We start from the raw sequence: 23289 nt of genomic DNA on the forward strand, positions 1-23289 counted from the left end.
ATTTAGGCCATCTTCCTTCTAAACTACAACTTATCTGACATAAATTAAGATGGCTATCTGTTTAATTTTCCGTATTGTACTTTTTTTTTCAATATAGTTGATTCGATATTCTTTTTCACCGAAACTACCCTAGCTTGTCAATGTGTGCCATCCCAAAGGTGAGCATGGCATTGAAAAAAATCATTTATGGGCAATATCTCTTGCTTAGATGACCGGTCGACTCTCTTTCCACTTTCAAGCAGTAATAATTTTCAAAGGTGAAAAAAAGAAAAGTGAAACCAATTTAAAATGGTTCTTACACAAGCTTTTATTGTTACCATATTTCTTTTTTTGCTACTTGCTTCTCCACCAACTAGTATTTGTAATCATCAACGGTTCCTTGATATCGGACAGAGACTACGGAACTAGACAATCGAATATAAACAATTTTTGCACTTATCAGAAAGCAATATTCACTTTTTTATAAAGCAAAATAGAATTTATCCATGATGACATTGTATCCCTTTTACTTTGTTCTAGCTTTTGACATCTTTTCGAAAGAGTTCTTATCAGCCGCGTTCGATAGGCGATGCAAATCTTTTTATGTATACATAGGTTAACGAATTGAAAAGATAGATTTTATTGCATATTTTCGAACATACAGACACAGCCAATATTTTAAGTCATAGTGCTATAGACAATTGGGTCTAATTTTTCTATTCGGGATATGAGTTATTTTAGCTCAAAGCCGACCGAGTATTTTTTTCATCGTCACATGAGATATTTTAATTTCATTTAATTTGATCGAGGTACAAGTAATCTTTTTTTTCAGTATTTCCCGCGTCCCCTACCTAAGGAATAGGTCTGCATGTGTTTGGCCTCTGCGTGGATGTAGGTTTTGATTCGGTGTTGTCCAGAGGACTCTGATGACATCTTGCACTAATTATAGTGTTTGGAGATTCCCCTACTTTTAATCATTATTTACGTATTTACGTAGGTTTTTTTTTCAGATCTATTTTTATTTTTTGACAAAGGTTCCTTGCAATCCTAATCTCTTGTATCCGTTCAAATAGTACTTGGCATCTTTTTCCGAAGAATAGTTATAAACAAGGATGACGGTGATCTATGTTTGAGCGCATTTTTCGAATTGGAGGTATACAAAATCTTTGCCTGAAGCTAGGTCTGATAAGAAAGGACAGTGATAACAAAATTCTAAAGATGCTTTCAAAAGAGGCCTCCTCTCTATCCGATGATTGAAGTTCAGTGTTCATAGGGCTGTGACTTCCAATTTTTGGAATTCCCAAATTTTCGAGAAATATTTTCAAGTATATCGATTGAGGAAATTAACTTCTGAAAAGCTCTAATTGTATATCTCTCCTTAATCCAGCGCCAATTTGCAGTGGGCTTTCTTATGCTTACACTTTTATTCACTATGTGACACATGTATGTATGTTGTTCTGATATGTAGTCTCTACTATATCTCTTGCTTAGTTCGACAGTTGCCTAATACCTTTTGCTGAACTTATGCGATGTATCATCAGTGGTTCCAATTTTTGGTCGCCCCGAAGTTAGTACGGCTATTTCATCATGTTACCTGATAGTGTAGCGTTCCCGTGCACAGCGTCCAACTTCTCAATTTGAGTAGGCGTATTGGCTTTCAAAAACATATATTTAATAACGCGATACCTGATTTTCTTTATTTATTGACATCGAGTCACTGAAGCAATTGTCGAACAACAAACATGCGCAAAGACATTCGTCGTATTTTGTTGGGGAATGCTACGATATTAAAGCGGGAAAGTTTTCAGAGAGCGATAAAAATATCAAAAATAAGGCTAAATTTTTAATTAAAAAATTATTGATGTTGCTCCAAAGCTCAAAGATCAGTATCTGGCTCGGAATGCTATTTTATTGTAAGCACGCCGATCACGCACGTTGAATTTAACGTGCATGCTTCAACAAGCGGCAACCGATAAACTATCTTATATTCTTGTGAGGTAATTCAAGCAACGAAAACGCTATAACCCTATTTTAACTGGAAATTCTTTGTTGCTCTTGAAGCTGAAGAAAAAAGTTATTTTATTTCTCGTTTTTATGGGTTTGTGGAAAACAAAACCTTATTAAAATCGGTTCACTATCTATCTGTCACACACGCTGTTCCCAGAAACGGTAATGCCATTTGAAATGAAATTTCGTGAGAAGGTTGTAACTGTGAACCTCCATGCATTCAAGGAATTACAGCGTTCTAAGTGCGATTTTCTTTCACCGATTATAGCCATGTGGAGTTTCATTTGAAGAGTTGGTTGGATCTTAGTTTTGACATTAGTTAGTTTCAAAGGGGCGCTAGAAAAAGGTACCTTAAATCAAAAGCTTATTCTGAGAAACTACAGAAAAAATTGATACATGCCTCAAAGTATCCCCCATATCTGCCCAAATAAAATTGACAATTGAACTTTTTTTATATTTTGGAATTTTAGTGGGAATGTCAATATCGCATCAAATAGCTTGACTTGCTTAATACAAATACACTACGAGTTTAGATTTTTTTAGGCAAATTGCCAATAATAATAATAATCGTTGGCACAACAATCCATATTGGATCAGGGCCTTGAAGTGTGTTAGAGCACTTCATTCAAGACCGTAACGGTACACTACAGAACACTGTAGGAGGCAATGTGGTCAGCATTACGCTCGCCCGAGATTATTACCCTGATTTGACTCAGGTACTCATTCACAGCTGAGTCGACTGGTATCCGACGTCAAATCACGATACAAATCCCACTGCCGCCAGCGAGATTTGAACTGCGACCTTCCGTACGACAGCCTTGTGCTCTAACCACTCAGCTATCCGGACACAAATTGCCAAGCTGCAGCAAAAAGTAGTAGAGCATGGGTTTACAAATTTCCAATTATAGTATAACATTACCTTCACTTCATGTTTTGCCTCGAAGTGGGGAGCGGTAATCAGTTTGATATTGCTGGTTCAGTTGGTACATCCTTTTCGAAACTTTCCTACAATTTTTAAAATTGTAACCTGCGATGCAGTATATCTCAACCGGGGCTTGCACAAATGGCAGCACCTTGGTTTTTAGATCCCAAGGGCTTTTACAATTAAATCTTCCAGTAGAGTATTAACTCTCTGAATTTTCTATAAATAGTGTTTATAACTGGAACCTTTACGTGCTGGAACCAACCAATGATCTTAGATAGAATGCTCAATCTTGATGATAGATCTTTGGGAAAATGTTTGTTTCCAACCCAATATTTAACCTATTAGCTTTTAGATGGGTAGAATTTCATGTTTTCTGACATAATAATAATGATTTCCAATCCAAAAGTCGGTCTGTCTATCTGTTTTTCACTGATGCTTAATCTAATATTTCGTTATTCATCCAGTTTTGTTTTGAGTTCTGTATATACTAACCAAAAGTTTCTCAGTTTGTTAACGGCTTTCGTAAGATAATATTGCGCTAGTGTCATATGTATCGGTGTGGCACCATCATTGAAACATTTTTATTGTGAAGATTTCTTATTATTTTAATTAGAGAGAACATCTGGCCCTTTTATTATCCCTTCAACTCTGGATATTTTGTTGTATGTTTTTATTCCAAACTCCTATAAAATTCCGGATCTATAAAAAACCACTGGTGCTACAATCACACCATATGCGTCCTGCGTTCGATATCATCCTCCTCTGGGCCATGCATTCTAGCAAGTATAAGCAGGAACAGATAAAAAATTGATTTTGGACTTATCACCACTGCAATTTATCAGCCAGCTTAAGAGTGACCATGTGACTCGCAATGCTAATAGAAACATAATTGCTTTTAAAGCGTTTTGTGATGTGGAGTATTTTTCCTGCTTCCTGTTCCACAAGTTCGCTTTCACATGAATATAACCCGACATCTTCAAGATGTTGTGTAACTATAACCAGTGCTACTTTCGACGTCCACAATAGTGTCTTTGTTGAGGGTGGGCTACATCGTTGTACACGATTTAAGACAGTAGGGGACGCAGTACAGAGCTCTATTGAATAACCAATAAAGAAGATATACTTTATCGTCAATAACCCATCAAATTCGTTGTTTCTTCTCATTGCTGTCAACAAGGTAATTGCGAATATCCTGCACTGTGTTTAACAGATTTGTGGCACAGTAAAAGGATGGTTCGCCATAGGGTTTACTAGTTTTAGGTACCAACAAAAATTTTGCAATTTTCATAATACTGGAGAGACTTACTCTGCAATGCACAATCTATTTACTCGTAAATTGGCAAACATGTAAGGCCTTGTCTTTATCGCAAGCTTGAAGAGTTGATTAGGTTTGCCTTTTAGGCCCGAAGCTTTGTTTTGCCATATCTTACTGTAAATCTCCAGTGGCTCTTCTCTGTTTACTATGGTTACTGCTATTATCTTCCAAATATTTTATGGAAGTTCTACTCCTCTTTTATTGAGGAAATAATGCCTGAATGATGGCTGAAAACACGGGATGCTTCGTATCGTTTTAGAGTAAATCGATTGCAACCTTCCAGGGACACCGTGGTTTCAAGAGCTTAGAATCGTGTTTAAGGAGAGTGTTTTCTTTAAAGGCTTCAATTCCCATGTTGAGTTCAATGTTGATCCAAACGAGGGTTACACGTTTCACTATTCTAGGCTTTCTACTGAAGAAAGTGCAGAATCTCAATATCGAGGGACGGGTTTTTTTTGCAATCTCAGCCGTCATAGGTGTCAGTGTTTGCCTCGCTGCTGTGAGATTATCACTTGCAAAGCGTTAAGTGTGATGATAGTTAAACTGAGACTTTGGAGGAGGACCGAATGCTATCATCATCATCAACGGTGCAACAACCGCCGGTTTTGTACTGCTAAAACGCAAGTATCTGCTCTATTATCTAAGGGTTTTGTATTTTTGAAAAAGGTATAGTAAGCTGATTAGTAACTGCTTCAACAATTTTCCATTAAATTAACTAATTCTCTATTAATTCAATTCATATATTTTATACCGACCATCGCAAGAATTTCACTCGTCTCCTATCGTTGTTGCTCTGTTTACGAATTCCTTCAGAAGTAAGCAAAGGCTCCTCTATATCTTGCAGATACAATAGTTCACGAGTTTTTAATAGACCTGTAAATATAAGTGAAGTATAAAATTAGTCACCAGTCTGCTAGGAATATGTGTCACTTAACACAAATACAATTAAGTAAATATACCAGTGAAGAACAAAATTACGGGTGAGATTCTATTCAGTAAATCCTGTTTCATAGTACTTCTATCAGTTTGAAAGTCAAATTCTTATTTAATTCACCCATCGTGGCTTGCAATTTGTCGACAAGGTGTCGATCCAACTCTATTAACACTTTTGGAAGCTATCAACAAGATTCTGCATTCCACATATAGTATGTCTATAAATATCTATTTCTATCAATTGCAGCAGAAGGTGCTTTTAAGAAACTTAAACCTGAACCAAATAGTGGACTTTCATCCGTTTCCGGCGTTACATCACCAGGAAGTGGGGTTTCATCATTAGGTCAACATACAGGACATACGCCATCAACGGCGCAATGTCCAACGCCTGCAAGGCGAAGGCATCGGACAACGTTTACACAGGTATGTACTTGATTCAATTAATTTTCTGTTTTCGAAGTACACGTATGAAAAACTGGTTGTTATTATTAATTGTTAATTGTATTATTCGTTAACACGAAAAATAGGAGCAGCTGGCCGAACTGGAAGCAGCGTTTGCAAAGTCACATTATCCCGATATCTACTGTAGAGAAGAATTAGCACGTACAACGAAATTGAATGAGGCACGGATACAAGTAAGTGCAGACAAAATCTTCTTTCATATAACTGTATGTAGATTCGGAATTGTCAGCACCTTACTCCTAGATTTGAATATTTTTCTACAGAAGGAAGAAATGTGGGATATTTATAATACCAAAAAATGTTACTAGAAAAATTATCGTGGCGTTTGTGAAATGGGCCTTTGGGAAAAACTACTACCATTGCAACGCAAATTAGTTCAAGATATAATATACAATACATACATACCAAGAAAATAAGATTCCCTGGAATCCTCCCATGAAAAAAGTGCCTATGTTTGTTAATATTCTCGACTTTATGCGCGACCATAACCATTTTGCAACTGGTCAAAAGCGTTTACTTGATTTTCCGGTCGTCATGGATGTTTGTGTTTGACTTAGCATTTGTTTCACTACCACGCGTCGATCAGTTATGTAGCGTTACGTGTGATGATAGTAAAACTAAAGCACAGTCGTATTGAAAATAAAATAAGAGCAGGCAAATTATTAGAGGGTATGTGTGTGTGTTGATTTTGGTTGTCCCAGGTTTGAAAAAACCTCAAGTAGACTGAGAGCTAAGGCTGAGCCTAGATTGCCAGTGTATTCGATATATAGAAGACGACTCCTGACGTTGAATAATGTAGGTCTGAGAAGACCCTAACTGAACGATATCTTGGCAGCTTCACAGTCGAGTGACTGACACAATTAGTGGGTCGTCGTTTTGAACGATAAACGGCGCAGTTCTCTGAAGTAATCGTACAGTTCTGTCAGGCACTTACTGACATTTAATTGTATGATTTTCGTAACATAAAATATTCACACAGGCTAAAATTCAATTTTTATGAATGGAAGCGACGGAACTAATGCAAGTGAAATTAATAATTAGTACTTGCAACGCTCAAAACGAATTCATTCAAATTAATTACATTCAAAAGTAGCAGCCGAAAACAAAAAGCGCCGCCATATTGAAAATGTCGCAACAAACCATTATCTGTCACGCATCGCAAAAGTCCAATTTTCCGAATTCTTTTGTGTGCCGCATTGCGCGTTGGACTTGTTGTATATTGCTTCATACAAGTCCGTGTAATGAACTTTATTTGACAGCTCTCTGACTCCGCACCCACGCGATCATTCCGCTGTTGTGTTTCGGCCTTAAGGCAGACACAATCCAATGACACAAGCAACTTTCCTCCCTACCATTTCCGCACTTAGTACTACACAGGCCAACCGAACCAAAAAGGCAACTGAAGTAACCTACTCACTTTCAATTCAGAGAACTGCAGAATTTTTTACTCAGCGCAGTTAAACTGAAGGTGTATAGGCCGCTTTACAACGAGCTATTTGACGGACGTGTTGAACAGTGTTGTCAACCAAGGGTGTTGAAAATATGCGCGCCGTTGAGAAAAGTATTACGAGATAGAGCAGACAAAATATGCAGTTCCATTGTTGTGATGAGAAAATAATTGAACAGGGTGAAGCCGAAAACGATACAAATGTTAGATTCTTATCTTGGCCTCAGCTAGAACATTGATCAAATCCCTGATTGTTGGTTACCGTTTCTTTAGAACATTCGAAGGGACGAAAAGTTTTCGCTCTAGCCGTAACATACCTGGCCCATTTACGGTTAACCGCCGCGATGGACGGCCAGACATGTTTGGGTGCCGCGGGATACGTTTCATATGACTGGCGTTTGTCCAACCGCGTATTAGGGCGGTTAGATTGACAAACAATCCACATTCGATTCACAAATGTAGTCGACGTCTTCATAATATATAATTGCCATATCAAAAATGTTTAATGTTAAAGAACAGGATGTTTTACCAGTATACATGGCACTTAAACCATATCTTCCGCAAAGTATGAAATGGAGTGAAACCAATTTGAATTGAAAATTTTATTAGTGTTCCTTAAAGGCTAATTAACAAGTCCAACTTTCTAGCTTCCCAATCTAAATGAATTAGTCTCACACAATCCTGGATGGTGCTGAGTTGCAAGAACTTAATATCAAGAAAAGTACAGCAATTGAGAATGAATTACCTAATTCAAATTCTACTATAAAGGGTGTCCCTTTTACGATGGTAAAAATCTTGTTTAAGGAAAATTTGTCTATGGAATGGGCACTCTATCTTTTACCGTTATAGAGTTATAGCGTTTTTCGTGAAAAATATCAAAAACCTTGTCCTTCCCATATTGGCATATTGGAGAACTTCGAAAGCTAAAGTTTTATACCACCCGCCATATTCTCCAGTAGTTACTACCTCTGCCTTTCATTTATTTCGATCAATGGTACACAATCTGAACGTTGCAACATTATTCTGCTCTATGACAATGCGCAGCAACATTGGAAATACTGCGCGGGGACGTTTTATGCTTTTCTTATGGATAAACTTAATATTAAGAGGTTATTCTAGTGTTTTTAGTTTCGGTGTAAATCCACTGGACACACCGAAATTTGGTTATACATTTTTAATTTTAACAATTTCGCAAGCCTTTAAATATAGCGTATTCGATTTTTGTCGTGTATCCTTTTGAAAAAAATCCTCTCCAAAATATAAAATTATGGAATGATAATCAGATGAGGCAGGGTGCCCAAATGCGGAAAATACCAACCAAGTCCTGTGACTTATGAGTTTTCGAAGCAAACCTCCAGCTTCTTGGTCGCTTTTCTTAAATTGTGTCATTCCATTCATTTAGCTGATCGATTTACAGAAAAAAATCCGACCGAATGATGCTGAATTATAGTGAATACTTGATTTTCCAGCAACTTCGCATTTTTCAATACATTTTTCTGGCAATAGACTCTCTCGAAGCTGCCTCTGAAAAAAATTCAATATCCATATTATCAGCAACAATATGGTACAAGGGTCGAGCTGGTTGCGCATCAGCCTCTCGATCTCGTCCCAGGTGCGAATCTCGAATTTGTATTTGTCTTCGTGCTGTTGCGCTGCTGTAGACTTACATGGAATTGGGTGTAATTATAATGAAACGAAAACATCGCCTCAAACAATATCAGGGGAAAAGTAAATATAATAACAGCGCGAAAAAAAACTGTAGGAATACCATAGACTCCACAAAGAAGTAAACCGGAGGCATACAGCAGTACGGAGATTATACTAAAAAGGGTCGTAATATTGTCTGAACTTCGAGAAGATAGTCCCGATTAAGACAGTACCTAGAAATTTTGATGAAAATCTAATGATTGAAGTAGAAAATATGAAACTATAAGAATGAAAGCAACTAAGTTTAATCTAGAATGTTTTAGCAAAAACTTCTAATTTAAACCCGAGAACCAGTAAACAAATATATTTTCACTGCCTAGAAAAAACTTTTGACGAAATTACGGGATGGAGAGTTCACAGCTATTTCTTCTTTGCTATTTCACAAAGTATCTGAAAATTGACAGCACATATCTGAGTTCAAAAATGCATGTCCTTAATTCTTGTGTAGCATCGGTGTTAGGAAATCGAACGCCTCAAGGCAAACTTAAGTTTCAAATTTAGGTCAACCTCTTTCTCATAAATTTAGTCAGTAAAACAATTTACACCTCTGAAATGTATCTGAAGATAGAGCGTTTACGACGAGGCGGGAAAGACATAAAATGAACATAAAAGAAAGACACCAGACTGAAGAGAATAAAGACTTCTTAAGTTTCTATAATAAAAGGAATATCACCATCACCCATTAATATTCATTGGTTCATATTCATATAAGAAGATATGCAAAACTAATAATCAATTTCTATTGTATCATAGTTACGGAAGACTCGTCTGTTTATGTATGTTGAAGCCACATTAGCAAGTATAATATCCGATTGCAAAGAAGCCTCGACTTGAAAAAATTGTGTGCCAAGTATATCCTTTAATTATTTTAAAAATGTCCTCTGAAACTCATAAAGTTACATTTGCTCCTGGCATTCCATCATTTTATGATGAAACGCGCGAGGACTCATTCTCTTTGTCCCCTTTTGCCTGATCTATTAAAGTAGACAGGAAAAATAAATGGAATTTTCATAGCAATACGATAGGAAAGTGAAGCTGGAAAATCTCAAGGAGTTGCGATGGAAGATAGACGAAAGAATGGGAGCGGGATGGATATCTGTAGGGCACACGAGACATGAATTCTGAATCTCACATCATCGTCGCTAACGCTATCATCAAATACAAGACGCGATGAAGTTTGCCTTCTCTTATTTTTGGATTTCTTTTAAGAATACAATGTAAGTGTATATGTCCCATCAAGGGAAACCTTAATTGAATTACCCCGCCCACGTCATCAACGGCCGCCTTTCGTCACATCCTCCTGTGTCTGTTTCCCGCTTGAAATGTTTGACATAAATTCAAGTGAGGTTCAGACATTTTCCTTCGTCAGTATCTCGTTGAGAGATAGTCAACCCTAAGCAACTCCCTTCCATTTCAAGTTTCTTTAATCTCCCTTTTTGTAATGTACGTATATCTATACACACATAAATACACATGCCTTTTCATTTAGCAGTTGTTTTTCCTTCGACTGTAGCGGATGCGAGTGTGCGTCCTTCGAACCCTCTCTGCTTCGAGCCTGACTGTACACGCGTGGGGAGAATAGCTGAAAAATGGGAAAATCACAATACAGAGCATTTTAGATATACTTAAATGTATATCACACATATGCCAAGATGGAGTATTGCTCCCCCAAGGAGAATTCATTTTGTCTTGCTAAATGCGTGCTTCCTTATCCCATGGAATTTATATGGAGTACAAAAGTGATGGGATTGAAATAAAGTGTTGTGTTCTCCTTATGGAAAGTTAGGAATTCAGGATTGGCAAGGATGTCAAACTCCGTTTTTTCCGACGTCATATTGTTAAACCGATTCGATAAATCCATTCGTTTGGTTTCCCATTAATCCCAGCGTCTCGTTTTAAATGTGCTGTCTTGAACGAAACAGAAAATTGGATTAAAATTTTGTACAATTTTAATATGGATTTTCCGAATTTTCCCTGCATTACTCAAATTGTGAAGAATTTTTCAAGCGTTGACTACAAAGTTGTGTATCCGATGTACATAGTTCTTTTATCATACTTATTTCTGAGGCAAGCAAGGAATGCCACTATTATACTATATTTAGCAATATTTTTAGTTCTGTCTTAACAATGATAATTATTAAGATATGATTGCTCAGAAATTAAGTCGTAATCCATTTTTCCCGATGTGCTTGTCCGTCCTGGACTTTTTTGTGTGTTTGTTTGTATTTTTGTCTTACTAAATTCTTCGATGAATTTAGGCTAATCTTCTGGAAAACACTAATATACTAAACAGTCTATTTACATAAGGATTTGCCTATGATTTTCATGTAGAATAAATTAAAAACACTTACTTCAAATGACTTGCGATTTTGTCCAGGACAAAGGCAACTCATCAGACGCTGTCTCACCTACCTCTGCTCATGAGTGGCTACAGGCTGGTATTTGCTCCCATATATAAATTCAAAGGCAGACAAAACAAAACCGCCTAATAAAATTCAGGCCTAAACCGACCGAAACTAATTTAGGTTTTGTTTGGGAAATTTTGGGAGTCAAGCATTTTGGAAACGAAATTTGCAGAAAACTATTATAAGAAAAAACATTCAGTCAAACGTTTGCGTTTTCAGCTTTTGCACTTATGGAAATGCTCGTTTTTTGCTCCAATGCAGGCTACTATCATACTATTCCCACAACCCTGATAACGCTCTTCAATCGTTTCCCTATCTTGATGAAAAGTACAGAACCGTTTTAACTAAATTAGAGGCCCCTGGGCCCACCCTCTCTGAAATTTAACTACAAAGTCGTCAATAACATTCTAATTTGAACAGAATCTAATTCTTGAGGAACATCGCTTTCTTTAAGCTCTCCATTGCAGGCAGTTGGTCCCTAATAGGGACACAAACATTCGTGCGGTAATTTCCAAATTTTGAAATGTTTTTTTTCTAATATAACTCTGAAAATCCGTTACATTTGATGAACTGTTCTGCGTCTGTTAATTTCAACTGAGAAAGGAAGCTAATTGTTGATTTGCCTATAAGTTTGCGGTCGTAATTGCATGTCGATAATTGAAAGAAGACTTTGCCATTCATTTGAATACTCTGATGATCCCTCATAAAATGTAATACGTTTTTTTCAAGGTTATGTGTTGGTTGGTTTACCTCATTAAAATCGGTTTGTTGTCTGTCTATGCACTTTTCTCGGAAATGGCTGCACCTATTGCGATGAAATTTGGTGAACATATGCAAACTATAAAATCCCACACATCGAGTTGGAGGCATTATTTTGTGGGGGTTTAAAGGACTCCCCATACAGCGAAGGCGGTACGGAATGGTAGTGTTTTAGCAAATAGGTCTCAGATTTGATGTCCGTTGCAATGTAGGGAGCGGGAGCTCAAAAAGTAACCTAAAGTGAGGCAGGACACATTTTTCGAAACTACCCAAACGAAAAAATCTGAAAAAAATCATATTGTTTTATATGAGATTTAGGTTTCAAAATATGCACGAAGGCAGCAATGCTCGTCAGTATTCGAGTATTGGTTTTAGCGCGCCGACTCTATGGCGGATGCGATAAGCATGGTGAGGAACCAGGCAAGGGACAGACAGAAATTAATTTAACTGCGCCGACTGGAACCAAATTGAAGTGGACGTTGGCTGACATAGGTTGTGAAAGTGGAAATATCTGGAAGTGATGATTGATGCCAAACGGAGCTTCTGGGGACAACTAGAGTACGCATGTCAAAATATTGCCGAATGTTGGCGGGTCCAAAAAAGTCTGTGTGTGTTCTAGCCGGAGTGGTGGGATTTATTCAAAGTAGGAAAAAGTTTCATTCGCAGCGCTTGCAGAACCGCATCAAGTAATGCAATACTGGTAGTGGCAAGGACAGAACTAAGTCTGCTATACCATGCAAGACGTGTGGAGGATCACACAGAACGCAAGCATGCGGAAAAGTTAGAGTTATATGATCTCTGGCAACATAGATGGGACGAGTCTGTCCATTAGGGTATGGCAATAACGGCACACGGTGGGTGCGTGTAGTCTTTGCACTGCTTTAAGTTTGATGATTCACCAAATTGTCCTGGATGCGGTGGAACCTGGAGCATGCGATGTTACATTGTCCAAGGTTCACGATGAAGAGGAGGAATCTGAACCAAGCCCTGGTTCCCCTGCAATCGTAAAAATACTGGAAAGAAACAGAAACACGAGTGCCCACAAGGAAGCTTATCCCGCTGGGACTGGAGAGATCGTCTTTGTAATGGACGGAATATTGTTCATGTACAGAGTTTGCCACATGGTCAATTGGCGATGGTAATCAGCAGTAGATTAACAAGTTATTTGGAATATCCGCAACCGAAGGAGGCTGACATTGGCCACGAAATTGTTCATCATTTGAATCCAGTAGCTTGTCGAAACCTCGTACACCCCAAAATATTTATGAGCACTAAGCCGCCATTAAAAGTGTCTTCATTTCTGGCGCAGGTGAAGTTATCTACCAGGTCCTAAAAAGGCGTCATTAAACCCCGCTGATTACAGACACATGGTGGTGAATCCATGAGCGCAAGGAACAGAGAGATGTGTTGAACGCTATAAACCAGGGAGGGAACGCGGCGTTCTGGATCTCTGTTGCTGCGACATAGTATGACAACTACAGGATAATGTATCTGAACCATTGCATCCATACAAAGTTGCTACTTCCACTCATACGCTGTCGCTGGGAATCTGAGATAGTTACTATTGAATGGAAGAAGGGAATGATCATTAAGATTCTCAAAAAGGGCACCCGTCTTGAGTACGCAAAATAATCCTGAAACACAACAAGATCCGTCGGAAACTTAATCGACAGAGTATAAGCGGGTTTCCATTCTTGATTCAGCTAAACAGGAAGTGTATCCGGAATGCTTCACACCAGAAAGGGCATTCCGAAAAAGCTAATAGCTATTATTAAAGGGATATATGATGACAGCAAATATTACGTGTCATCATCACGCCCAAAGCGGAGGGGATACGCGTAAGCCTCTTAATCACGTTGCTTTAGGTTCGAATTGCAGCCGCCACTGATGTCTGCATTTATTTTGCCGCTGCGAGTTTATCACTTCGCCAGCATTAAATGTAGTGATAATGAAACTAAAGCATAGTCTCTGATAAGACTGTGTGAATGCCCTATACTTCACTGCAAAGGAGGGAATAGGGAACACTAAAGCGAAATTTCCCGCCGTAGAACTGACATAGATGCTATGTCCACATAGAGAATAAGGCAACAAAAATTAATTTTCGGTAAAGCTGACATTCATTTATTGTTTTCTCCACTATTTTTATAGAATTCGCTTAGATAATAGATCTTTGTGTAGTTCATGGGATGTCCCGTTATTAAGTTTTTTCATAACCGATTAGTTGTAATTCTTTGGTTGAAAATCACGATTGCATTTGCTTTGTCAGATTACACTTAGAATTATTGGTTTTTCATTGACACCTTGATGATTTGTAACTCTTTTTTACGTAGTGATCGTGTTCTTTCCCTGGTTGTAGAATATTTGCTAATGTTATTCTCACTCCTTTTCCTCGGTAATGTTAGCTAATTGTGACTGCAGGGTTTTGTACCCCTTTTGTTCTTTCTATTCCCTCAGCTCTAAATAATTCTTCTCGTATTTTTCTTCGACGAATTTTTAAGGTTACCCTATTTTTAAGACAGAATTATAGAAATCTAATTGCTTTTGCTATAATTTGCTTTGCATTAGGCTTTGCTGCTTTTTCAAATTGTTCCACATGATTTTACTAGAAAACAAGACTCAGAAACATTAAAAAATACCAATACCAATACTTTGTGAAGTACATTATCTGAGGGCTCGTTTTGAAGGTTTCCTATTTTTCGCATGCCCATATAGTAGTATTTGAGCAGGAGCAGAAAGAGGAAATCAGGGCCCGGGATGAAAATTTCATGGGTCCATTTCATATGCCCTTCTCAAGAAAACATTTTGAACCTGAATATTGTGATATTAACTTCACTTGCATTCGTGAGATACGAAACCTACCTTCGAGAGAATAAGATTTTCTAAAGAATGTAGCATTTAAAAAAACAAGAGTCCTAGAAAAGATAAGTGGCCGCTCAGTTCCAGGAAAAAAATTGAGTAATTCCTCGAAAAATGAAAACAAAATACCGAAAAAAAAATTCTAAAAGCAGACTCATCAATGGGAGCAGGAAGTACGAGGGATTCTAGTTTTCTTGGGGAGTAAAAAGACGAACAAAATTTTATTTTTTCAATTTTAAGGGGAAGGGTGGTTCCATAATTTTTGCCCCGTTGCTAAACACCTATGGCTTCAAACACTTCTGCCCAATGATGATTTCGTGACGTTATTAATAGTAACAAAGACTTCAATAAAATTAGGTTGATTTTGTAATTTTTTTTTAATTTTCACCCCCTTTAGACCCTGGTTACCGGTCTACGCAAGAGTTATCATAGGTTACAACGAATCTTATAAAGTATGAAATCCTAAAAAGAACCCTACCTAGAGGAATATGGAAATAGATCCATACCTTCTAATCATTCAACACAAGGAACTTTATTGACTTAAGACCCCTTAGAAAATCAAAAATAAACTGTTCGTTCAGACGCTTGCTGCGCTCTGACCATTCCCTTGAATGGATATAGCAACAACAGAGAAGATAACACGAATATGTTATCAATTAAGAGGAGAAAATAGAATGTTGCCCTCTCTTAATCGAAATCAGGCGGAGAGATAAGAAACCCACCTCATTCTCCAATGGATTTGATCCATCGAATCTTCTGCGTAACATACCCAGCGCACACATGGCAATGGATATCTTCTTCTCTAGCTGAAGGTTCTACGATTATCACAATCCATACTTGGTAAGGGCCAAATTGAAGTTTGGACCTTAATCCACAATAATTGCTTGAAGTCATATTGTTTATTTTAATTCGATCCAGATTGCAATGTTGATATTGAGTAAAGGAGGCTATTGACAATCAGTACTTTGTACTAAGTTCTTCTCATATCGTTAAATTCCCACACGATTTCTCATTTATTTTCCTAATTTCATTGCAGGTGTGGTTTCAAAATCGTCGTGCAAAATATAGGAAACAAGAAAAACAATTACAAAAAGCTTTAGCGCCATCAGTCATACCGTCGTGCAATGGGATGATGCGAAACATTCAGGGTTATAGTGTATCGCGGGGTTATCAACCATATCCACATCCAAATTCCATAAATAGATATCCACAAGTAAGTACATAGCATTTACGTGTGGCTAAGACATTTTGAAATAGACTTCCTTGCAGGATTTATTTCAAATGGGAGCAACATCGTATCCGGGCATGACACAACCATTTTCCATGACTCACGGTACAAACATGAGCACAGTCGGTGTTCGTCAAGATGCAATGGGTAAGGATTTTGTATTTTGCAATTTTATTTTTAAAGGAGGCATTTCGTGCGAATTTAACTTTATCCAGAGAACATCATAACATTAACTTAAGTTAAATTTAATCCAAAATCATATCTTCTTCGCAACATCCAGTAAGCCTTCCGAGATGATGAGTAATGTAAGGAAATTACCAATTTTCAGAGCAACGTCTTGAAGATGTTATTTCCTTTTCTTGAAAGATTTGAGTTTCTTAAAACGTGGTTGTTGCATCTGTAGAGTCCTCCTCTTTTCGTGTAGAAAGTTATCCACACTATCAACGAAAAATCAATATATACATCGCAAGAAATTAGTTAGCAAATGTGATTTTCTATTCACATAAGCATAAAATAATTGACGATTTCTTGGATTGGTATTATTCATTTAAATTCTCGGAAAGGCTGGAATAAAGACCGTCCGCAATGGTTACACAATTCTCTCTTTCATTCTTTTAATATGTAAAAACTACATAGACGTGCTTTGAAGTTAATTTGTATTTTTGGAGTAGTTTCAAGGTGGTATCCTGTACAGCGGAATGAGAGAATATCTCGTCATATGTATAAAGATTTTATAATAAAACCATTCCATAAAGAAGGACTTTTCCCATAGAGCAGAAAGTAGAAGTATTTAAAATGAGTTATTCAACTCACAAGAAGTCAATCTTACAGAGCGCCCTCCAATTTCCTTTAATATCTTCAATTGAAATAAAAATATCTTCCCAGATAACAGCATGCTTAAACGTGATAGCCCATGCAACGTAATTTACCGCTCAACCGCTCACCAAATTTTACCTTGCCAACCACACTGTAAGCTCGTCTAGTTATCTCCATTATTGCAACCAAAGTGCGATCTTGAAAATAAATTTCCGAGTAAAATTAAAGTTGCTGAAGTGAGAAATTCAATTTACCACGGAAATTGGAAACACTGATCCTCCTTATCTAGGGAGTGCACACATACATGTTCTCTCTGCTAGTTCGTTCTACATTGTAACTATACAGCAAGGATGCATATAAAAAACGATTCTCATTTTAGGGATGTCACCGGAAGACGAATGGTATAATAAAAGCTTGTCGGCGCTACGTATGAACAGTTCACATCATCCCAATTTATCGGCTCCTATGTTACAATACCAAACATAATCGAGGCCCAAAGATTCGTCGTTGTATTCGTGTTCGACACAACAATTTGGTAAATACAAATGGAATGCGGGCAGGGAGTGACTCATTACACAACGGTGGGCTTCATAATCAACAATTAATATAATTTATTTAATCGTGAATCGGCTTTTCCCGCGACACTTTCCATATTTATTGATACACACTTCTTCCTGCCCTTCAAACCACGTTGGCGGGAGAGAACTCATGAAACTCATTGAAAACAGATTTAAGAGCAATGTAAAATGGTAAAAATTAAAAATAAAAATAACCAATTAGTGCAAATAAACAAAGAACAGTCACTTATATTTATTTATTAATTTATTTATAGCATAAGACAATTTAAGGTTTTGTTTATTATCCTAATAACGATTTTTATTAACATAATTGTAGTATAGGTAACCAAATAATAAAAAAACTAAAATGACTTATGTTCATTACGCATAGTCTTAAGTAACAATATTTGTTTTACTTGTTTTTATGAGTGGCTATGCCACCCAATCCATAACAATTTAGCAAGCGAACGATATTCATTGTGTAGTTAGTCAACCCACAAATGACGCTACTTTTGTTGTGTTTGTCAAATAACTCCATTGTTTAAAATACATTTCTTTGCCTCCAATCTCTAACCCCATCAGTCATGATGCCCTCTATAGAGAACAGAATCTTTATAGACGTACTTGATTTGCCAAACAATACGAAAATGTTTCAAAAAGGCGTCGCTTCTAAACATCCCGTATCTATATCGGCTCATTGGAGATCTCTCAATCTGTGTAGACTTTCAACATGAGACGATTTTAGTGAATAGTTGAAAGCTAAAATCAGCCTAGCTTTGCTAGTATATATATTTTGTAATCACAAATCTTTACAAAGTTCGGTCCGTTCCGGTTATAACAAGTTTCAACAAATATGCGTACATTCATTTCATTCATACATACTGTTCTAGCAAAACTAAAACAAAGATAATTCATGTTAGTTTTAACCAAAACGTGATTGTGTAATGATGACTAATGATAGGGTTCATTTACTTGAAATAATTAAGACTTGCCTTTTCTATTCGCTAGTAATATTTATTAAGCTTACAAATACCGATATTTCAGGAACCGCTTGTTCCCTTCATCAGTGGAAACAAGTCTGACTTGACAAACAAATATTACTGGCGAACAAAAAAGACAAGTCTTAATTATTTGAAATAATTTAACCGCTAGAAACATCGCGAGATTACACTCAGATAAGCTTCATTTACGCCACTGTTTATTTTGTACGAACTTCAACAATGAAGAAAAGCTGCAGAAAGGGTGGTTTCTGCCTTTCTGATAAATCACACTCCGAGTGACCTTTTTGACATCAAAAAGACTTCATTCAGCTCAATAAAACTTTTGGAAACAGATTAAAAAGCTCAAAAACACATCAATGAAATATTCGAGATAGATGTTACATGGGAGTAGTGAAAAGCATTCGAATAATCGCACCATCATATACGCATCTATGCTTACACGAAACAATATCGATCCCTTCTTGGATCAGATGATAACTGTAGGTGAAAATGGATTTAATAAGAAAAAGGACCCATTGTCAATCTGGAAAACCTGACCCCATCACCAAAGCTGAGCCAGAGTAGGAAAGTGCTGTTTATATGGTGGGACATTCAAAGCTTGATACGTTTCGAGTTGTTGAAACGGAACGAAAAACTGAATTCGGAGATATACTGTCGACAATTAAATAATCTAAATGCCGCACCCAAGGAAGAGGTCGATAATATTCGTGCTAATGCCCGACCAGATACTGTTTTGTGAACCCGTCAGAGCTAGGCTGGAGGACGTGGCGCCCTCCAAATATCACCTATTTCTGTCCTTGCAATGGTTGTTCAGGGCCAAAAAGAAGAAGGTGACAGAAGCAATGGTTTAGTTTTTCGCATCTAGGGATAAGGAATTTCTTAAAAATAGCATATACAAATTGCCATGACCCTGGCAAGAAATCAGAAATATTGAAGGCATCGTCATCAACGGCACAACAACCGGTGTCTAGTCTAGGCCTGCTTTAGTGAAGAACTGCTGACCCTTTACATCATCCGATATCCCTAAATATTGTCTGATGACCATCACTCTGAGGTAAGGTCTGCCAAGTGTTCGTTTTCTATCATAGATATTGCCCTTGTAGACTCTCTGAGCTGGATGATTTTCACGCATACAGATTAGGTGACTCGCTGATCTATTCAGTCCGATTTTATCCATGACCAAACCGTCATAGTATCGTTCATAAATTTTGATCGTTGTATAGGTCCTCTCAAACGCGGGTAAGTGCAGTTTTTTTACTAAGAACCCACGTTTCTGAACAATACATGAGGACTGGCAAGATCCTCCATCCATTTGACGTCCGCCTCGCCGCCAAAACAGCTGTTCGTGTCAAGCCTAGCGTACTCCACCACGTCCCACGATCAGAAGCAATATCAGCAATACCAATGTCAGAAGCAAAACCAACTCAATTTTGTCACCTCTTTCATGTGTGAAACTGATGAAGGATGACTCTCCTGACCGAGTGATAACTTCCTTCAAAGTGACATATCCTCACGACTTCGATGCTATCATCCAATCTTCCTTTTGGCCACAGGGGGCCTTCGTCAAGCCTTATCAGAGGACTAAGCTTCGTGAAAATTTCCGGCCCGCCAGCCTGCCTCGCCGAACTTGAATGATTCCGACAACTATACACTCTTTTACCAAAATTTAAGGGGTCTAAGGACCAAGCTGTCGGATTTCAAACTTTCATGTCATCTGCATTTCTGAAACCTGGCAGGATTTTAGATTCTGAGCTCCTCGAAGGTTACTCTGTCTTTCATTGTAACAGAGACTGCGCTGCGCTTGTCAAGACAACTGGCGGAGGAACCCTATAGCTGCTAAGTCCCCTCTCCGTGCCGAAATCACCTTTTCCTCCCCCTCCTACGATTCTGTCACCATACGTGTCTTTCCGCCAAACGTATGTCCCTTTATCATATCGTGTGTATATTTTCCCTGCCTAAGCCCGCTTTCTCTGTACGATGATTTCTTCGACAGATTATCTGAGGTTCTAAACGTTTTGTTTCCCTCACTTTCTTTCATCCTCTGTGGCGACTTTAATCTTCCTATGCTCTCCTGGGCTTCCCTCCCTCCCTAATAACTCGACCCACCCTTCCCTTTCTCTATCCACTTCCATGTACACCTGTGGCGCCCTCCAGTTTAACCTTTCTAGAAACCACTTATATTGCACTCTTAATCTTGCCCTCTGTAACCTTTCTACGCATTGTCTTTCCCAATCCCTTCATGCTCCGTCTTACGTTGCCCCTGACGCCCATCATCCTGCTCTCGAGTTCGATGTTCAGATATCCCGACTCCACTCTCCGGTCGCTCGCAAGCCTACCAAGCTCAACTTTCATAAGACGAGCTTCGAAGGTCTGAACCCTGGCGTCAATCAACTAGGTCCCCCTCCTCTCTCCACTTACGTGTGACCGAGCACTCAACACTTTCTATACCATTTTATTTGATTTTCTTCCTTGTTACGTTCCCTCCTCTCCTAAGTGCTTACGCTCTTACCCCGTCTGGTTCACCATTGAAGTTCACAAAAAACTACGTCAAAAAGAGACTGCGAGGGGGAAGTTCCTGTCTTCTAGAAACGATGCTGACTTAGTTTTTTCAAATCTTAACGTTCATCTGTCAAATCCTTAATACGTAAGTCTACAAACGAATATTTGACCAGTGTGGAAGACTCACTGAAGCGCGGAAACCTGAAACCTTTCTGGTCCCACATTCGCAGCTCCCGCTGCCCTGCCCAGTTATCCCTTCCGTCCATTAAATTCTCTGGCTTCTCAGCTAACTCCCCCCACCTATCTTGTGTTTTACTCTGCCGCTACTTTTCGTCAGTCTGTTCCCCCTCCTGCCTCCGAATCCCTCCCGATAGTGAATGTAGTCTGCCCCGCATCGGCTACCATTCCCTTCTTACCCCTATCCTTGCCGAGTACCTCATTGGCAAACTTGATGCCAATGTCGGGCCTGGCTACGATGGTCTTCCAAACCTTTTTTCGCTCAAAACTGGTAAGTCCATTTCCCTTCCTTTATCTCTTATCTTCAACTTCGAAGAGAATCATTTCCCCGGCTTGTAGAAAGAGGCTCTCATCATCCCCATACACCCCCCCCCCCATCCCCATACGTACGCTTGCCGAGAATTACCGCCCCATTTCCCTCCTCTCCTCCTGTTCCAAAATCCTGGAAAGATATGTCAGCGGCTGGTTGTCCGCCTACTTTGGCCAGCACATAGTGAAAGGGTAACATGGCTTCGTTAAACATAGGTCCACTACCTCACCCTGCTTGACTTTACCAACTTTATCGCCAAATATCTAAATTCACAGCAAGAAGGGCATATCATTTACACTGACTTCGCTAAAGCCTTCGACACTGTAAATCACAAGATACTTCTATCCAAACTCTCATCTCTAAACCTTCCCATACCACTTGTTTTATGGCTTGCCTCTTACCTTTCCGATCCTGCCGCGTCGCTTTTGATGGCTGTACTTCCCGCTCCTCCTCCCCCTCCTCTGGCGTCCCACAGGGATCTATTCTGAGTCCTTTGTTATTTTTATTTTTTTATTGACGACCTTCCTCCCCTCCTTACTTGTCCCTGTTTGCTCTATGCTGTTTTCCGCTATATCATCGCCTATGGACCGTGTTTCCCTTCAATCTACCCTGAGCACTCTGGTTCGTTGGTGCTCGACTAATGGTTTAGTGCTAAACGTCAGAAAGTGTCACTCTATGTGCTACTCCCTAAAATCCTTACCGACTTCTTGCTCCTACTCTCTTAACGGGCATTCCTTATCCTGCTTAAATTCCACTCAAGGCCTCGGAGTCACTTTTGACAATAAGCTCCGCTTTGACACCCATTGCCTCCATGTCATCAATCGAGCTGCAAAATTGTCAGGCTTTATACTTCGCTCCTCCTCTGATTTTGACTCCATGCAACCCTCCTTAGCTCTCTTCAATTCCCTCGTAAGGAATACCCTCGAGTATTGCTCCGTGATCTGGTCTCCCTCCCGTAACTGTGATTGTCTTGCCCTTGAAAATGTGCAACGTAAATTCACCCGTTCCCTCTTATTTAAGAAAAGCTTCCCTCGTGTGGACTACCCCTCTCCCCTCCGCTTTCTGAACCTATCCTAGATCTTATCTGTATATATGTGCATTTTTTAAACTTTCCTCGGGTCTGATGGACTGCTCCGCCGCTGACGACATCACCTGCCGTCCTGCGCCTTATAACACACGTAGTGCAGACATTTTCAACGTGCCCTTCGCAGAGCTCGAAGTCTACTTTCATTCCTTTATTCCTAGGCTTTGCCGGAATTACAACGCAGAACAGCTTGGTCCTTTGAACTTCTCTACTTTAAGTAGTTTTAAACGTAGGATAAGTTTTTTGCTTTCTCCTCCTCCTGAGGACAATAATTAATAGGAGTTTTCTCTGTTTGTTATCCGTTAAATCAAATAAATAAATAAATCATTATCTTGTACAGTAAGACCTTTAACCCTATGGTGAAACGTTTCGAGTGGAGCAATTTTCTTAAGCTGAAATAGGCTCCGTTGGCTGCCAACAACAGTGCGGATTTCGTCGTCGTAGTTGTTATCTGTTGGGATTTTCGACCACGTTTTTTATTGTTTTCAGTTGATCAGTGCTATTGGATACTATTCTTGTCTTTGTGTTTGGTGCTGACGTTGCCACAATGCTTTTTTTATTTGTTTTCTATAAACTTCTACTAAAATATGCATTCCTTGCTATTTAGAAGAGTAAACAAACGAGAAATTGCGGACTCTAATGAAGAGACCGACTTTCAGAGAACGGCAAGAAGAATTTTACGAGTTATCGATGAAGCTGACAGGAGTTGTTTCTCAAAGTACAACTATCTACGCAATTTAGAAGAATCTGCAGAAGGAATCA

General features: G+C 38.6%; 2 protein-coding genes across 4 annotated transcripts in view; one reads left to right on the plus strand and one right to left on the minus strand.

Annotated features, from left to right (window-relative positions):
• Window positions 1-18248, plus strand: part of LOC119653769 (retinal homeobox protein Rx1) — a 39774-nt gene extending 21526 nt beyond the window's left edge. The window contains exons 2-6 of one of the 3 annotated variants that reach the window (XM_038058761.1): window positions 5407-5582; window positions 5687-5794; window positions 15832-16008; window positions 16053-16170; window positions 17219-18248. In XM_038058761.1, coding sequence (XP_037914689.1) covers window positions 5407-5582; window positions 5687-5794; window positions 15832-16008; window positions 16053-16170; window positions 17219-17325 — 686 coding nt within the window. In that variant the 3' untranslated portion in view covers window positions 17326-18248. The remainder of the gene's footprint in view (window positions 1-5406; window positions 5583-5686; window positions 5795-15831; window positions 16009-16052; window positions 16171-17218) is intronic. The other 2 variants (XM_038058762.1, XM_038058765.1) reach the window with 2 other exon arrangements.
• The window catches only part of LOC119653768 (REST corepressor 2), a 46185-nt gene continuing 27774 nt past the window's right edge, over window positions 4879-23289 (minus strand). The window contains exon 10 of the mRNA XM_038058760.1: window positions 4879-5099. Within this exon, the coding sequence (XP_037914688.1) occupies window positions 5091-5099 (9 nt within the window). The 3' untranslated portion in view covers window positions 4879-5090. The remainder of the gene's footprint in view (window positions 5100-23289) is intronic.

Source organism: Hermetia illucens, chromosome 4, assembly GCF_905115235.1.
Source record: "Hermetia illucens chromosome 4, iHerIll2.2.curated.20191125, whole genome shotgun sequence".
Classification (NCBI taxonomy): domain Eukaryota; kingdom Metazoa; phylum Arthropoda; class Insecta; order Diptera; family Stratiomyidae; genus Hermetia; species Hermetia illucens.